Source organism: Heliconius melpomene, chromosome 11 (assembly GCF_056956725.1).
Source record: "Heliconius melpomene rosina isolate 202511_hmr_F chromosome 11, ASM5695672v1, whole genome shotgun sequence".
NCBI lineage: Eukaryota > Metazoa > Arthropoda > Insecta > Lepidoptera > Nymphalidae > Heliconius > Heliconius melpomene.
The window spans coordinates 3,070,525-3,086,807 of record NC_140399.1 but is presented as its reverse complement, the minus strand read 5'-3'; the positions used below and the strand labels follow the sequence as shown (position 1 = coordinate 3,086,807).

The 16,283-nt window shown below is 31.5% G+C and overlaps 1 protein-coding gene across 1 annotated transcript; it reads right to left on the bottom strand.

The window, feature by feature from the left end:
- Nucleotides 1-321: 321 nt before the first annotated feature.
- Nucleotides 322-16,233, bottom strand: Jhbp2 (Juvenile hormone binding protein 2). The gene is made up of 6 exons (XM_085193682.1): nucleotides 16,017-16,233; nucleotides 7,888-8,006; nucleotides 7,411-7,532; nucleotides 2,133-2,266; nucleotides 1,578-1,727; nucleotides 322-878 (listed from the first exon to the last, which is right to left on the bottom strand). The coding sequence occupies exons 1-6, from the start codon at nucleotides 16,081-16,083 to the stop codon at nucleotides 727-729; spliced, it is 744 nt and encodes a 247-aa protein (XP_085049808.1). The 5' UTR covers nucleotides 16,084-16,233; the 3' UTR covers nucleotides 322-726.
- Between the last annotated feature and the right edge of the window lie 50 nt (nucleotides 16,234-16,283).

The following is a 16,283-nucleotide window of genomic DNA, read 5'->3' as shown; positions in this document are numbered from 1 at the left end:
TTATGATGAAACCTAGGTGTTGCTGTGAATTTGTGGGTATATGGACATTACGATCCTTACACTTAACACCGAAAATTAAGCCTTAATTGTAACTGCTTGGACCACAAAGATATATTCTCGATTACGTCATATATTTATAAATATAATTTTGTAACACCAGAATGCGCTGAATCATTAAATTAAGTTAAAATCAAATAATCTTATTCAAAATTAAATTTATTTATTATATTAAAATCCTTAAACCTATGGAAGTACCTAAAGTAAACAAGGCGAATCGTTTTTAATCTGCGAAAATCTGGAAAGGTAAATAAAATAACGATATATTTGAAATATTTCTTATAATTAATTTAAAATTACATTATCAAATATTACAAAAGTACTTGATAAAACTAATAGTTCATATTCACATAAATTACCGATTTTTCTTTTCTTTTAATAATTATTTTTTAATATTATACTTCACAATGATTTATTAAAAAAATACCAGTCCGTACTTATAACTAGTCACTAAAAGATTTTTTAATTACCTTAAATTCTCTACATTGAAACACCATAAATATGTTTTAATAGACCAATGCAAATAAGAACCTAAAAAAGTAAAATAAATATATATATACCCTTTCTTTTATGTAAGCTTTTTTCTTTCTTTCTTTTCTTTCATTTTTATATTTTTATGAAAATAATTTATTATTATTAAATCTTTATTTATCTATATTTAAAGCATGTTTAGTCAACGATCCAATCATCATAGGGTATCTTCTCCAGGATCTTGTCCAGGAATCTGGACATTTTCTCAGCGAGATCCCTTTTAAGTTGAGGTTTCATTTCTTTGAGTAATTCTTGCGAGTTCGTGTTGATGAAGAGATTTAATGCGGCTTCTGTAATATGAAATTGTTTAACATTAATAATTGCTGGAATTAGTAGTTAAAAGTAAAGTGCAGTCGTGACCGCCATGAAGTTAGTTGAAGATTTGATTTTCAGATTTTTATTATGTTGTTTTAATTATTTTCTTTCCGAGTGAACAATGTGCAAAAGTTTAGAAAGCTAATCAGGTTCATGAGCCACTACTCGTACTGTAAAGATATGCCAAAGAAAATAATATGTGAAATAAAAAACTGTTCACTGGTTGTTCACAAAAAATACAAACCATGTAGATAATTAAGAAAAGAAAAATGCTTCTATAATTTATATAATATAATATGCAAATTGAAATGAAAGTGTGGAATTTTTTATTGCTTTTAATTTTAAGCATATACTTAAATTAAAATTAAAAAAATATTATCCATAAAAAATATCGTGGGTCTTTATGTGCTCATATATTTTAAGCTACGCACAGGGATTTAATTTTTTTTATGTTTACTGTAATTTGTATGGTGCATGGTTCCATTTGCCTACACTGCTATGATCGAAAAAAAAAACTAAGATAGGAAAGGAAAATAATTTCAAAATATTCTCTCCTCTGAGTACAGATTATTTCATATTGCTCTCCCACTATGCTATATATTTTAAAACTTATTTATTAAATAATTCTATACCTATTCTATATGTTCTTAAGTAAACAAAAGGTTTATACATACGTAGCACACTGTTGCTATTTTCCAGGTTCTCCACTCCCATCTTGATGTTCTTGACGGAGAAGTCCAGTTTCAGTTGTTTCAGCTTGAGGTACGTCTTGCCCTTGCGCTTGTAGGGCTCACCGCGGAAATACACCTTGGCTTTTATGTTCTCTGAATAGGTGGGAATATTTTCAATTAATATAGTATCGTAGAATTATATAGTAGGTAGTATATATATGAATTTTAAGATATATTTTTAAGATTATTAGCTTTTTTAGTTTCCGCTGTATCTTGTTTATAACGGAGTAAGCAGAGGGAACCTCGTTTTAAGATATTACCTTACCTGCCACTACGCCATGATTATTTATTATGGGAAGTAAGTATTGTATAATAAATATGTTTAACAAATACAATTAATTTAAATATTCTCAATATTATTAAGAATGGTTAATTGATTAACAAAAAATATTATTTGCGAAGCTTAAAGGTTTATAAATATACTATGTAGTAGCTATTGTTCAAGATATATTTGTACTTTGTACATAAAAAAAAATTAAATAATAAAAAAAAACCCACCGTACTCCCCCCAGTAGTCCCCGCCGCCGGAAGCGCGCACCAGCAGCAGCACGCCGGACGAGCGGTAGCGCGCAGTGGCGCTGATGTGCGGGATGGACAGCGTCAGCTGGAACTGGTACGTGTCCAGGTCTGACCTGCGTGGAGAGGGCACCCGTGTTCGTTACTTGCACATGTTTGTGTTTAATTGTATTGGAAGCGGCGTTGAGTCCCGCTCACGATACGTAATGTCTGTGTTTCTAAATTTCGCGAAAATTGGGGAACCAAGTGTTTTAATACTAGGTTGTATGCGTAATATAATACTAGGGTTACAGCGTGAAGCTAAAATATTAAAAATATTAAATTTTAAAATTAGGAGATTTCTGTATTTTCCCACTTTGTCACGCGTTTATTACCCTAAAAATATTTAGTTAGATAGAGATCACTGACCTCTTCGGAAACAGGCTCAATTGACATAAAAAACGCAATTAACATCGAATTCAAATTATAGTTTTTCTAATAATAATTATTACTACCTTTCTAATTTTTTGTTTACTTATCGTATTGAGTTTCGTGGAATTAAATATATTTTTTATCAGATTTAAAATGTTTTGCTAAACGATGTTCATAGCAAAAGATTAAGTAAAAAAGTACTTTGTAAATTAAATATTTTTATTAAAAAAAATTAAGGTGATGTAAAAAAAAAGATTTAATGGATAATATTTGATAGATTCAGATTATAAAAAATAGCTTCAGCGTCAAATATTTAATTTAAAAAACCAGAACACCTTAGAACTATAGAACCTTAGAACCTTAGAACCTTAGACCATAGAACCTTAGAACTATAAAGCTCCATCTGAACAATAAGAAATAATAAAAGTTATTCAGCATGATTGAGAATTTTAATAGAAAAAAAAATAAGTACGTAAGTAAATAAATTGATTAAAATAAAAAAAAAAAACACAAAATAAAATAAACTTTAACGAACATTGACCAATACGTTGAAAATATGTAAATACTCGTACATATTTAAATCAATATGGCTACTTAAAAATAATATTTACAAAGGATCAAGAGATTCTCAAGAAGTATTAATCATCATTTTTCTGAATAAATCAATATGGCGTATCCGTAGTGGCGCAGCGGCGCTAGGGTGTGACTGTAATGCAACGGTTGCGGGTTCGATTCCCACTCGAGGATGTGAAATATTTATTTATGTTTATATTTTAATTTCTTCGCTCTGGTGTCGAGGCAAAGCGCGGCGTTGAGTTCTGCCACTCAACACACAATACCGTACGAATTCGGCAGAAAGGGGGGAACGGAGTGTCTTAACATTAGGTTCCCTCTGCCTACCCTGCTATGTGCGGGATACAGCGTGGAGCTAAAAAATAATAATAATAATAATCAATATGGAAAAAGGTATTTGAAGGTGAAGGTTCTAACGTGTATGGTGAGTTAATTTGCGGTTACTCCTGACCACGAGCACAACAAAGACTGGTTTTATGATTCACGGATATGTCAACATATGATTGTAAATAATATGGATATATATTTTTATTTCTATTATTCATTTATTTGAAGCCGTCGGGGCGCAGTGGTCACCGGCACACAAGCTGACTGTACTACAATAGGTTTGATTCTCATTTGAGGAAGTAAATTATTTTCCTTTTGATATTAAATCTCGAAAATAGGTTCAGTATCTATAACGCTGGGTTGTCCAATACAATATGTCTAATGAATAGATAAGAAAAAAAGAGTTGGTAGTGTTTTAACACCCGGATTTTTTTTGTATAGTACGATAACGGATAAATATAAGAGAATACTAAAGTTGTATAAAATAGATAGATAGATAGATGAAACTCTTTATTGCATACATAAACAAACACATAACTAAATAGTAAAACAAAAGACATATAGTAGCATGCAAAGGCGACCTTATCACTATTAGTGATCTTCTGAATCTAAAATACCTTTTAACGAAATATTAATGAATACAAAAACTATCCAATCATTTATTTCATTTAAAGACTGTATAACTGAAATTAAACAATTATCAATCAAAATCAGCTTTACATGAATTTACAAATGTTTGAAGGATTTTTTTCACTTTTACCTACAGCAGCTATACTTCGGCTGGAAAATAAGAAAGACTATAAGAAATGACCGCAAATAATCATCCTTTTGACAAATAGTGACACTCGGTCGTTTGTCACGTCACCCGCGTGAGTGTGGGCTGTCACGTACGCGACGAGCATATATTATTATAAGTTTATGCTTTTACATTCCATGTCCTAGCTTACTAAATTCAATGACATTTTATTTTATTTTATTTGCGTTTAAAAAGTATATTTGTAAAGCCGCCATGGCGCAGGGGCACAAGGGTGTGACTATAATGCGATGGTTGTGGGTTCGATCCCATTCGAGGGTATGAATGGATAATCCATTATCCATTTATTAATATTTTAATTTCTTTAGAAATAATTTATTAATTAATTTATTATCAATTTTATTCCATAAACAACTGTATCAGCTTAATATTTTAAGTATAGTATACTTCATTGGTAATGCAGAAAACTCAACAATTGTTTAAAAAATAAAAATGTGGCGAAATCCAAATATAAGCATAATCCCACCGATCAGAATCTTTTAAGGTATAAGAGCTTGCGTAACCGATGTAGCAGAGTTTGCAGGGACGCGCAACGTAACTATATTGACTTGAGCTTACAAAACTTAAGCCCACGTAAGTTGTGGAAATTTCTGGAATCGCTAGGCATTGGCCGGCAACGTAAGGATTTGAATTGCAATCTAGACGTTGATGCCTTGAATAAACACTTTGCCTCAATAACACCTATGGACAACACAATTAGGGCAAATACATTGAATTATATCAACTCCTTGCCGTCTCCCACAATCGTTCCTTTTAACTTTGCTCCTATAACCCCATCCCAGGTAAGAAACAGTATCCTAGCCATCAAATCTGATGCTTCTGGTTATGATGGCATCAACCGCAAAATGATTATTTTGCCCTTGGAAGTCTTAGCTCCAGTCATTACCCATATTTAAAATTTTTCTATTTCCCATAACACTTTTCCCAGTTTGTGGCGCATTGCCCGCGTTATCCCCATACCCAAAACCAAAGATCCAAAATCCTTCTCTCACTACCGTCCTATCTCCATCCTTCCTTTCTTGTCAAAGGTCTTGGAACGTATTGTTTTTCAGCAACTAAATCAATATCTATTTGACAACCATATATTATCCGAGTTCCAGTCTGGATTCCGTAACGGGCATAGCACAGTCACTACTTTGATTAAAGTTTGTGACGATATCAGACTTAGCATGGACAAACAAAATCTTACAGTCATTGCTTTGCTGGACTTTAGCAACGCCTTTAATTCTGTTGATACTGATCTCTTGGTTGCTGTTCTGCGTTCAATAAATATCTCTCCTGAAGCCACTGAGTGGTTCAGAAGCTATTTATGTGATCGGCAACAGTACGTTCAAGCCAATGACAAGTCATCTTCCCTTTGCTCTCTTTCTGCCGGTGTTCCCCAAGGTGGTGTCCTCTCTCCTCTCCTTTTCTCCATTTTTATTAATTCAGTTTCCCAAAATCTATGCTCTTCCTTTCATCTATATGCTGACGACCTTCAAATTTACTTAGCCGCCCCGTTTGATGATGTTAGTGAGGCTATTCATAAGCTTAACGAAGATTTGCGGAATGTTAGTAGGTGGAGCAAATCTTTTGGCTTAACTGTCAATCCTGCCAAGTCACAGGTCAGTATTATTGGTGGCTCTAAGCAACTAAAAAAACTTGACCAGAATAGCCTCCCTGCTATACAGTTTGGCGGCGTCGATTTGAGCCTGAGTCCATCTATTAAGAACCTTGGTATTATTATAGACAATTCCCTATCTTGGTCAGTACAGATAGCTGAGGTTAGCCGTAAATTATTTGCCACTATCGGATCGCTCAAACGATGGAAATATTTCCTACCTATAAAGACCAAAACTGCTCTAGCTCATTCACTACTGTTACCGATTTTAGACTATGCTGATTCGTGTTACCCAGACTTATCTGAGGAACAACTAAATAAACTAGAGCGGTTACAAAATCTATGTATTAGATTTATCTTCGGTTTACGTAAATTTGATCATGTTTCTGATCATCGTCGTCAGCTGGGATGGCTTCCTATCCGACATCGCCGAAATTTCCGCATGCTGACTCTCCTCTATTCTATCCTGTACAACTCTCTCTCTCCCTCCTACTTAAAAGATCGATTTTGTTTCCTAGGTGCCGATTCACTTCTTCACCTCCACCTTAGATCCCGTTGTGATAATCTCCTTAAATTACCAACTTCCCATACCCTATTTTATTCCAAGTCTTTTACTATGAAATCTGCAATTCTTTGGAATGAACTTCCTACAGAAGTTCGACATTCCAAATCTCTATACAGTTTTAAAAATCGTCTAAAAGAGTACTTATTTAATTTAGTATAATAGTTTACCTTTATTTATTTTTTTAATATTATATATATATTTTTGAACACGTTTTATGTATGTATGTATATATGTGTAAGTATATATTATTTTTCAATATTTGTATGTATGTATGTGTAAGTATATATTATTTTTCAATATTTGTATGTATGTATGTGTAAAGTATATAAACATTAAACACATTTTATGTAAGTTTATTTTATATTATTGACTTATTTATTATATATTATATAATAATTAATTAATTATATTTCATAAGATTTGCACTGAGACGTTGTCCCCTTTCTCCTCATTACAATTTTTCCGTAATGTTTCAAAGGTTGTCTGGTGGAGATTGCTTAAAGCAATAAGACCGCCTTTGCATACGTGTTTTTCTTTAAATTTTATTTGTGTTGTTCTGTCTATATATTTCATTTATGTGTGCAATAAAGTATATTCTATTCTATTCTATTCTATTCTAAAAATACATATAAAATTGATTGATTAGTTATAAGAAGTTAATTTTCAATATTACTTATTTTTTTGCAATTAACTATTTCTTTTGCTTGTTTTTATTCACACTGTATATATCCCATAACAGAGTATGTAGAGACCCCAGTGTTATGATGCTAAGACACTATACATTCTCACTTTCAGGATAACTTTCGGAATTACGTGTCGAGTGTTGGAACTTAACGCCGTGCTTTGTGTTGTTACCGGAACAAACAAATGAAAATAATTCGTTTCCACGAGTGGGAATCGAACTTACAACCACTACGGCTTTTTACTATTTTCTTAGAAATTATTATTATTATTTCATATTAATATTTACCTAACGTTGGTAATGGTGACGTCGTCGACGCCGCTCGCGTTGATGTCTTTGAAGGTAGCTCTGTAGCCGTCGGGGCCGCCGCCCAGTGCGATCGACAACTCATCTATTACTATTGAATCCGACTGCAATTATAAAACGTGACTTTACAGTATTTGAAAAAGTATGGCTGTCTGTGAATGTATGAAAGCAAGCTATATTATAATTTAAAATTCTTTCAATTTTAATTTTAATTTCAGTTTTTGTGTAATATTTTTGTTAAGATTTTATTAAATTTGATCAGTTTCCATAAATTTAGGAAAGCTTAAAAAAATACGACTAAACTGCTTTGTGAAAAGTAATTGGAGTATGTTTTTACTTTTCATCATTCACACATACTAAATATAATAAACGTAAAAGTTATTTCTCAAAGCAAATGAAAATATCTTTTTTAATTATATCCCAAAGTATTATTAATAAAATAAAATTTTAGTACCATACCTGTTCAATGTTCAACTCAGGTGAACCACTTTTAAGATGGTTTATAAAATTGTTAAAGCGCACTAACAAGCACTGATCGACTTCCTCATCATTTTTCGAGCACTGACCCCCGAATATATCTGAGGAGAAAACATGGTGTTAATAAGATATGATGACTCAAAAAATTCATTCGGTCAATGACGAGTCGGGCCCGTCTTCACAGGTTCTGTACCAATTTCTTTATTGTTGTTGAAGTAGTATATTAATTAGATTTTTTCAAAGTTTGTGGGTGTATAAGTCATTTCATAAGTAGTATTAGTAGGACTTATAATTATTTTTTTGTGAAATAACTATGAATTTTGTTCATTATTTGTACTACAAGTTCTAACTTTTTGCCAAATTTTGTTACATTAGGTCCAAAAGAAATATAGATTTTGATTACATTGCGAATTTCATACAAAATGCTACAAATACGATACATAAACGCTTAACTTAGAAGTTTCATATTTTAACCCCAAAGGAGTATTTGATATTATTCTTTGGAATTTCTTGCTTGATACCAAGACCATTAAGAAAAATAATCTTAACAGACAGACTGATGGACATCAAAGTGTTCCTACAAGAGTTCCGTATTTGATTTTGTGGTACGGAACCCTAAAATATTAAATCAAAACTTGTTACACTTATATCTTTCACGTTTAAAAAGTATGAAGTAGCAACCTTAGTAAATACCTTTATAATAATGACTAACAATAACAAATATCGTTAATATTTCGTAATATTTGAAAATATATTCTCTCATGACGAAATGCAGCTTAGACGTGAATAGGGTGTTGCAATAGGGTAAATGATCATGTACTAAAATGTTAATGTTGCCCCTTATGTACTTCTCTATGAGTTGTATATTATTTCTTTATGACGACGGATGCCATAAAATTGCAGAAATTTTAACAACCAAACTTTATTTTGCGATTTCAACGTCAAATGCCTTTTTTCTTATAGGTTAGGTTAGTTATCTTTTAATGAATTCGGCGAAATGAAAAATTATTTTCGATTTTCCACTTTGGCAAGGAAGTGCGACGGTAAGTTCCGTCAATCGGCACGCGTTTTTCAAATACCCGTATTTAAAAGAAACAAAACAAAGTAAATAATGAAACAGTGTCTCGATTCCTATTCGGGAGATGTACCATTTCCTGGTTCAAGAAACAAATGCAGTATTGAGTTTTGCTACTCGTCACGGAATATTTCGATGATGAAACGGAGTATTTTAATACTAGCTTCCTTGTGCTCATTCTTCTTTGTGCGGAATATATATGTAGCTATAAAAAATATGGTTATTAACACACTAAAGTGCTGCATTTAATATTAGATTTAATTAAATATAAACGCAATTATTACATCACGATTTCTAGCTAAATATGAATTAATATTAATATAATATTAAATATAACCCCACACGTGTCCAGCTTTCTTCGCTCACGGCACTTATTATGCGAGTCAGCGAATATAACGGTATTCGTCACTCGACGACTGCAGTGAAAACAATGGTGTTGATGCAAAACAATACTAACCTTCAGGTGTTGGCAGAGAAAATGTCTTTAAAACGATATAGCCTCTCGATTATCGCGTGGCGTATGTGGAAACAATGGTTTCGTCTAACAAACATTTTTGGTTTTGTTAAGGTTAGACAAATCACCTTGTCCGTTAAAAAGTAAATATTGGATTTTGTGAAATATTTTAATTTTGCTAAGATGATAAAAGGATCGCATACCTATCCTGCTACCTACCCTGGAAGAGAGAACCTAGTGTTAAGACACTTAGTTTCCCATTTTCCGTCTTATTTTCCGTTTTATTTACAATTTGTAGAGTGGTGGACATTTCTTAGTATGGATGCTAGTTCCATTTTCACGCCAAAACTACTGAACGGATTCAGATGAAACTTTACTTTACTAGCGGCCCGCTCGCGGTTTCACCCGCGTGAACTATATTATTATTAATTTCTGTCTCCATGACTACGTCCTAGTGACGTCTATGCAAAATTTGAGACTCCTAGCATTTGTAGTAACGAGGTTTCATACAAACTTTCGACCCCAAAAACAACCCCTTAGAAGTCTAATATTGCAAATTCCCGTCTTAGCGAGCACCTACGTTCTACGAGTATAAGTAACTCCTATGCAAAATTTGAAATTCCTAGCACATGTAGTTTCTGAGATTTCGTGATGAGTGAGTGACCTTTCGATTTTATATATGTAGATAAATAACACAAAGGCTACAGTATATGCAAAAAAAAAATGTATAATTTAGCTATAATATTGTCATATTATAGCTTCACCGGGCGAAACCGCGTGTGTGTCGCTAGTATTTTATAGTGAAATCATCTTTGAAAAATATTCATTATTTCTCCTTTATACCAAAACTAAGTAATCGTAGTGTTTTTTTAAATTTAAATCATATTTCAATTAAAAAAAAAAACTAAAAGAGGCTGCATTCTCATGGATATCTTTTCAATTATCTCAACCAATCTAGTTCAGCTATAAAAGGCCGGCGGTCAGCTGGCAGGTCGGTGACCCGATGACAGACCTTGTCCGCGAAACATTCGATCGCTATAATACCGTTTACAAAGTATTGGCACGTAATTAAAAGTTACATTTAATATGATACAGCGGTTGTTTGTTTGAATGTTGTTACGATTTTATCGAGAACCTTGTGCACGTAGCTCATGTTACTATGGACTATAGATAGCTATAGTTATCTATAGACAAAGAATTGATTACAGAGACTTAATTTATGTTGTATTAGTCGTAATAATTAAAGTAATTTGTAATTATAGAAGTTTTTTTTATGGATAAAGGATAAGGCAAACGAGCGTTTGGGTCACCTAATGGTGATCACCGCCGCCCACGACCCCGTGCAACACCAGTGGAGCTACAGGTGCGTTGCCGGCCTTTAAGGTGGAGATAGACGCGCATTTTGAAGGTACTTTATGTCGTACCGACCTGGAAACACTGCCGCGGGTAAGCCATTCCGTTAAGCGGGTAAGTTGAGAATATTCTATAAGTATTTTGTACGTATTAGGCAAAAGAGACCATTTTCATAAATATAATCAAAACGCAATGCCTCCAGAATTCCGGAACATGAGGAACGGAGTGTCTTAACACTAGGTTCCCTCTCCCTACCCTGCTGTGACAGGATGCTGATTTTTATTGGAGTAGGGAAGTATTAACTTATAAATATCCAAATATATACATCACTAGTTTTGATTTTATTATAACTCACAGACAATCTCATATATTATGTGTAGTTAAGTTATTCCATTCACGTAACGTAAGTAATTTGAATGCGCGAGAGTATGTAATGCAGGGCAATATTTTAGAACACCTCACGAAGGTAAATCTTTGTTAGCTATTAGTATGCGACCTTCCTACATATTTAGTTTAAAAGATTAATTATAGCACGACAAACGCGAGATATCGTGTGAAAAATAAGAACGATATTCAAGTTCATTCGTTCATTCTTTGTAAATTTCAATGTACTTCTTTATATACAAAATAATGATAATCCAGTGATAATTCAATTCAATTGATAAACTAAACTTAGAGACAGCGAGTTTATTTTTTTTACTTTTGAGATTCCCTAATTGGAATAGTAATTTATCAGTTTCACGTTCAGACATTTCGTTCCCAACTTTCCGCCGAATTCTGAAGGCAATGCGTGTTGAGTGGCGGTGCTAAACGCCTCGCCTGGTACGCTTTGCCTCGACACCAGGGCGAAGTAATGGAAATATAAATTTAAATAAATATTTATTATTTGCCTTTACACTCACACTTTGGCCCGGTGCACCACGACTAGCCTCAAATCTATAAGATATAGGTTAGGTTAATTTACCTACTAGATTTAAATATTTACATTGTTTGTTTACATTGAAATATTTTATTTGCTATATCTAGAGAGAATCAAGAGCCAAATGCTCTGGAAAATATATATGAAAAATGTTTCTTATTTTTATAATAATACACTAAAGCAATGCATAGCAATGTATAGATTTTACCTAAAACCATTTGTTAAGAACAACGACAACAGTTACAAGTAAACCGCAACTAATATTGCCATTCAAAGTTTAAGTGTGAGTTACTAGAACCAGTGACATACATATTTTGTATATACAAAATATATGACGAATAGAATTTACCTGAATTCCTTATTCATTTCTATATGTTTAAACCATTAAACGCATAATTTCATATAATTAAAAGTAATATTAATATTTTTTTTAGTGTTACGTTGAGGGAACGTAGTGTTAAGGCACTCCATTGCCCATATCCCACCGAATTCTGGAGCTCATAGTGAATATTGTATTTATGAAGATATTTATATATTTGTGTGAGTAAATACAATATTAGTAGTTTTTTTCTGTAAGGCAAGATTTTAAACGTATATCTAATTACTACTCAAATTTCAACTTAGCGATTTAAGTAACGAAAATTTATATTATATGTATTTTAAAACTCTAGTAAAATTATAATAATCTTATAGTTAGTTTATACTGGCATAGTTATAATCTTTTTAATATTAATCAAATGGTTGTGGGTTCGGTTTCCATGATAAGTATGATATATTCATACTTAAAAATATATCCACGTGTTTCTATAATATAAGCAGATAGTAAGTTATGGTATTTTTTCCAATAATTAGGAGATTAAAATATTTGAGCCAAAAAAAACTGAGAAAAAATATTGTATGATTTAATGATTCCAAAAAAAATACTAAACATAAATTATTATATATTTTTAAAATTAAACGTTTAATACTCGTATACGAAATTATAAATTTTTACTTAATATTAAACACCTATGTTACTCAACTACTAGTACTTTAAATTCCTTTATTTACTTCCGTGGATCTTGCTGGAATTATTTGAAACCCCTTTGTAGGCTTAAACGTAATTAAAATAAGGGTGGAAATTGCGTATCATTCTACACTACAACTATTATATAATAACCGTTTTAATGTGAGAAGTAAGATATAACCATAGAAGTGTATTATATCATGGCACTTTCAACAAACTATCCTATCAAATATAAGAAAAGCTCAAAAAAATAAATTTTTCTAGTAAAATTACGTAAATTTGTGAAATTCGGTATAATTGTAAATATTTTATAGCTTAACAGATAAAAAAATACAAATTAAAGTAAAATAAGATTTTTTTTAGTTTTATAGGCAGACTTAAGATACCCAGTTTTCCAGTTTTTGCCCGAGTTCGAAACAATGCGTATTCGGATGTCCCATTTTGTCTTGCTTAGAATTAGATTAGAACGTGGAAATGAAAATAATTTATTGCCCCAATTGGAGATCGAACTTACAACCACGCGTTTAGTCATCTGGCTGCCACATTAAGATCATCGGTCTTAACTTACTTAGCAAATTTAATTTAATCAAATTAACTTAATATATCTAAAACTTCTAAATATTCGTTTTGTGTTAATATTATTGTTAGATATAATTTACAAGTATGTATTAGTAGGACAACGATAAATACATAACAAATAAAAATATTTACTTAGTACTTACTAAGATTTTAAACTAAATATATGGACAAACAATTACGTAATTAAAATGCGCGTCTATGAAGTAGAGTTATTTTTCCAACCAATTATAAAAATTATAAACAAAGTAAGAAAAGGAAAAATTTTATAAAATTATCCTTTTCATTATTTTGATTCATCAAAGCAAATCGTTTGTAATTATAAAAGTATGTCGTATAATTAATATTAAAAATTACACAATAAGCAAGAAAATAGTACAAAGATCACCCATAGTATCTAAACATTAATTTACTGATTGATTTTATTTGAGGGGACCTACAGTTAAAACACTCTAGGTTCCTCCAAACGCTTTGCCTCGCTACCAGAGCGAGGAAAATGAAAATAATGAATATTTTATTTCCCCGAATGGGAATCGAACCCACACTGGTTGATATTTTAAAATATATATATAAATTCTTAGTATTAATTGATGGTGACTCAAGTATGATATAAACGAGCATGAGGAAGTTAGTTACCAAAGAAAGTGCTCAAATTTGCAACGTGTGATGCTCGCGGTGAGAGTCGCACACTTTCACGTTTGTATTAAAATTATATTTCTTAAATAATATACAGTTACGTCATTATTTTAATAAAGATTATGCAAATTATAAATGTATGTATCTTGCCGTATGTTTAATGTATCTTTTTTTTCGGATTCATGCTTAATCCCGCATAAAGGGGACAGGAACGTGGAAAATAAATCGTTGCTGAGTGGGAATCGAACCCGCTACTGTGAGTTCACAATTAGACGTTCTTATTACAATTTTGTAAAGCTAAACCTGTATTTTTTATAATAACCATTTCATAAATGTGCATTTATCTTAAGAAAACAAGGCCCGTAAGGCCCGTATTTTTAAACCGCTCTAAAGTCATAAATCGATCTTGAGATGCCGTTTTCTTTCATAAATTATTATATATCTATGCATGAAAACGGCATCTCACGATCGATCTCAGACTTAAGACCAATTTATAAATATTTAAGTTAGTTGGTTTTCGTAAAGGCCAATTACATTTATTATTTAGTTATTATGTACTTGATCTTCCTATTAGAGTCTTAGAATTTTATTTTAATGACTGGCGTCATTCTTCCAACTCTCATAATTCAGGAGATAGGAAATTTGGTATATTTGTACTAAATAATTGTAAATTATAACAATTTTATATTGCGTAACTGAAATCGATAAGGTTTTCTTGAGAATCCAACACTGTGCATTTTTATATTAATTTTTTTTTAAAGTAAATTGGCAGTGAATTATGGAAATGATAGTTGTCGTTATTATTAATTATTTTGTTGATACTTATCAATTGAAGAAATAAGGGCATGGTTAAGCGAAATTTTTTTATTGTTAAATAATTTAAGTTGATGAAATAAAATATAGGTATGTTAAAAACAGCTTTACGCTTTGTACCGTGGCGAAACTAAAAAACGTTTTGTGTTATTACCAGGACAAGAACTTGACAATAATGATTTCCCTTGAGCGAAATCGAACCCACTACTGTAGTGTTTAGAGTCAGACTGTGTGCCTGCGTCATGCTCATGATAGCACTATTCTTTTTATTAAATTTAAATAAAACTTTTATGGTTTGGTAAAATTGGTTTGTATTATGTGTTCACTAAGGCCCGTATTTATAAATCGCTGTCAACTCTGATATCGCTCTTGAGAGTGATCTTGAGAAGTGCATGAATGAAAACGGCATCTCAAGATAAGTATAATTAAAAGTCTTTGACGACTTTGTGAATTAAAGCATTTTACTCAATATATCGCCCAAGAGTTCGAAAGTCAGGATTTCCACTATGTACCTATTGTCAAATATCGAAATATACGTAACTAAAAAATAACTAAACTGAATAATGAAAACCATTGTTTTCATTTTTCTATAGAACTAAGATTTTTTATGCAATTTACTATTTTGGTTGCTAATTGTTTTATGACACCCGCTAGTGCCATTAATAAAGTGCATTTTTAAAATTTTGATTTTTATTCTTAAGACCCTATTCAAAGATAAAAAATGTTATATAAAATACATTTATAATTATTATACTAAGGTTTCTGTGAAGATCAACTCAGGAAATAAAAAAAAGTGTACAGTAACGATCGAGACGGGTCAATGTCCTTAAATGCATTACTTGTATCACAGGTTCGATATCTGTTCATCATTACATTGTAAATAATATTTACATATTACTGTATTTATAATGTAAGCTGATTTCAAAATAATATTTATGATTACCAAATAAATAAATTTGATATTTTAAAAAACAATTCTTACAGAATTAAGAAAAAGAAGAATTTCTTACAGAAAGTCCGAATATTAAGTTTAAACGTATAAATTAGTTTGGTGATCAGAAAATACTATACAATTGGCTAGGTACAACTCCTTCGTTAATTTTATTTGTAAACTATTATACTACGTAATATTAAAAAAAACATAATATTCAATATAAATAAAATTGAAAGAAAAAATCTTAAATATTATATTATGTATGTACTAAACATGTAGCAGGAAATTAAAACAGAATAAAGCACTTGTATATCTACTTTAATTTAAAGATTAAACTAAACTTACTTGAATTTGAAGAGCTCGGCGCAAGTACGGCGATAAAAACGAGAAATAAAACTTGATATCTCTCCATCTTGAATAATAAAAACTAAATAATTTTCCCGCTATTCGAAATTTAAATATTCAAATCCAAAGATAATATTTAATCCTTATATTTTTTAAATCCCGCGCAAGCGTCTGCCGTGTACAGCCTTTGGAAGCTATGTGTTTGCGAGTTTGCAGTCTTCAACTGATCTTCCACTTTCCATTCTAGGCGAAGCCAGGTCCGCAGGT

What these genes read in the sequence shown, in the direction of transcription:
- Jhbp2 (XM_085193682.1), bottom strand. Translation starts at nt 16,083, where the DNA reads ATGGAGAGATATCAAGTTTTATTTCTCGTTTTTATCGCCGTACTTGCG. An exon ending in GCCGAGCTCTTCAAATTCAA is followed by an intron (nt 8,007 to 16,016) that starts GTAAGTTTAGTT and finishes TTTTCTCCTCAG; the next exon opens with ATATATTCGGGGGTCAGTGC. An exon ending in GGACTACTGGGGGGAGTACG is followed by an intron (nt 1,728 to 2,132) that starts GTGGGTTTTTTT and finishes CCACCTATTCAG; the next exon opens with AGAACATAAAAGCCAAGGTG.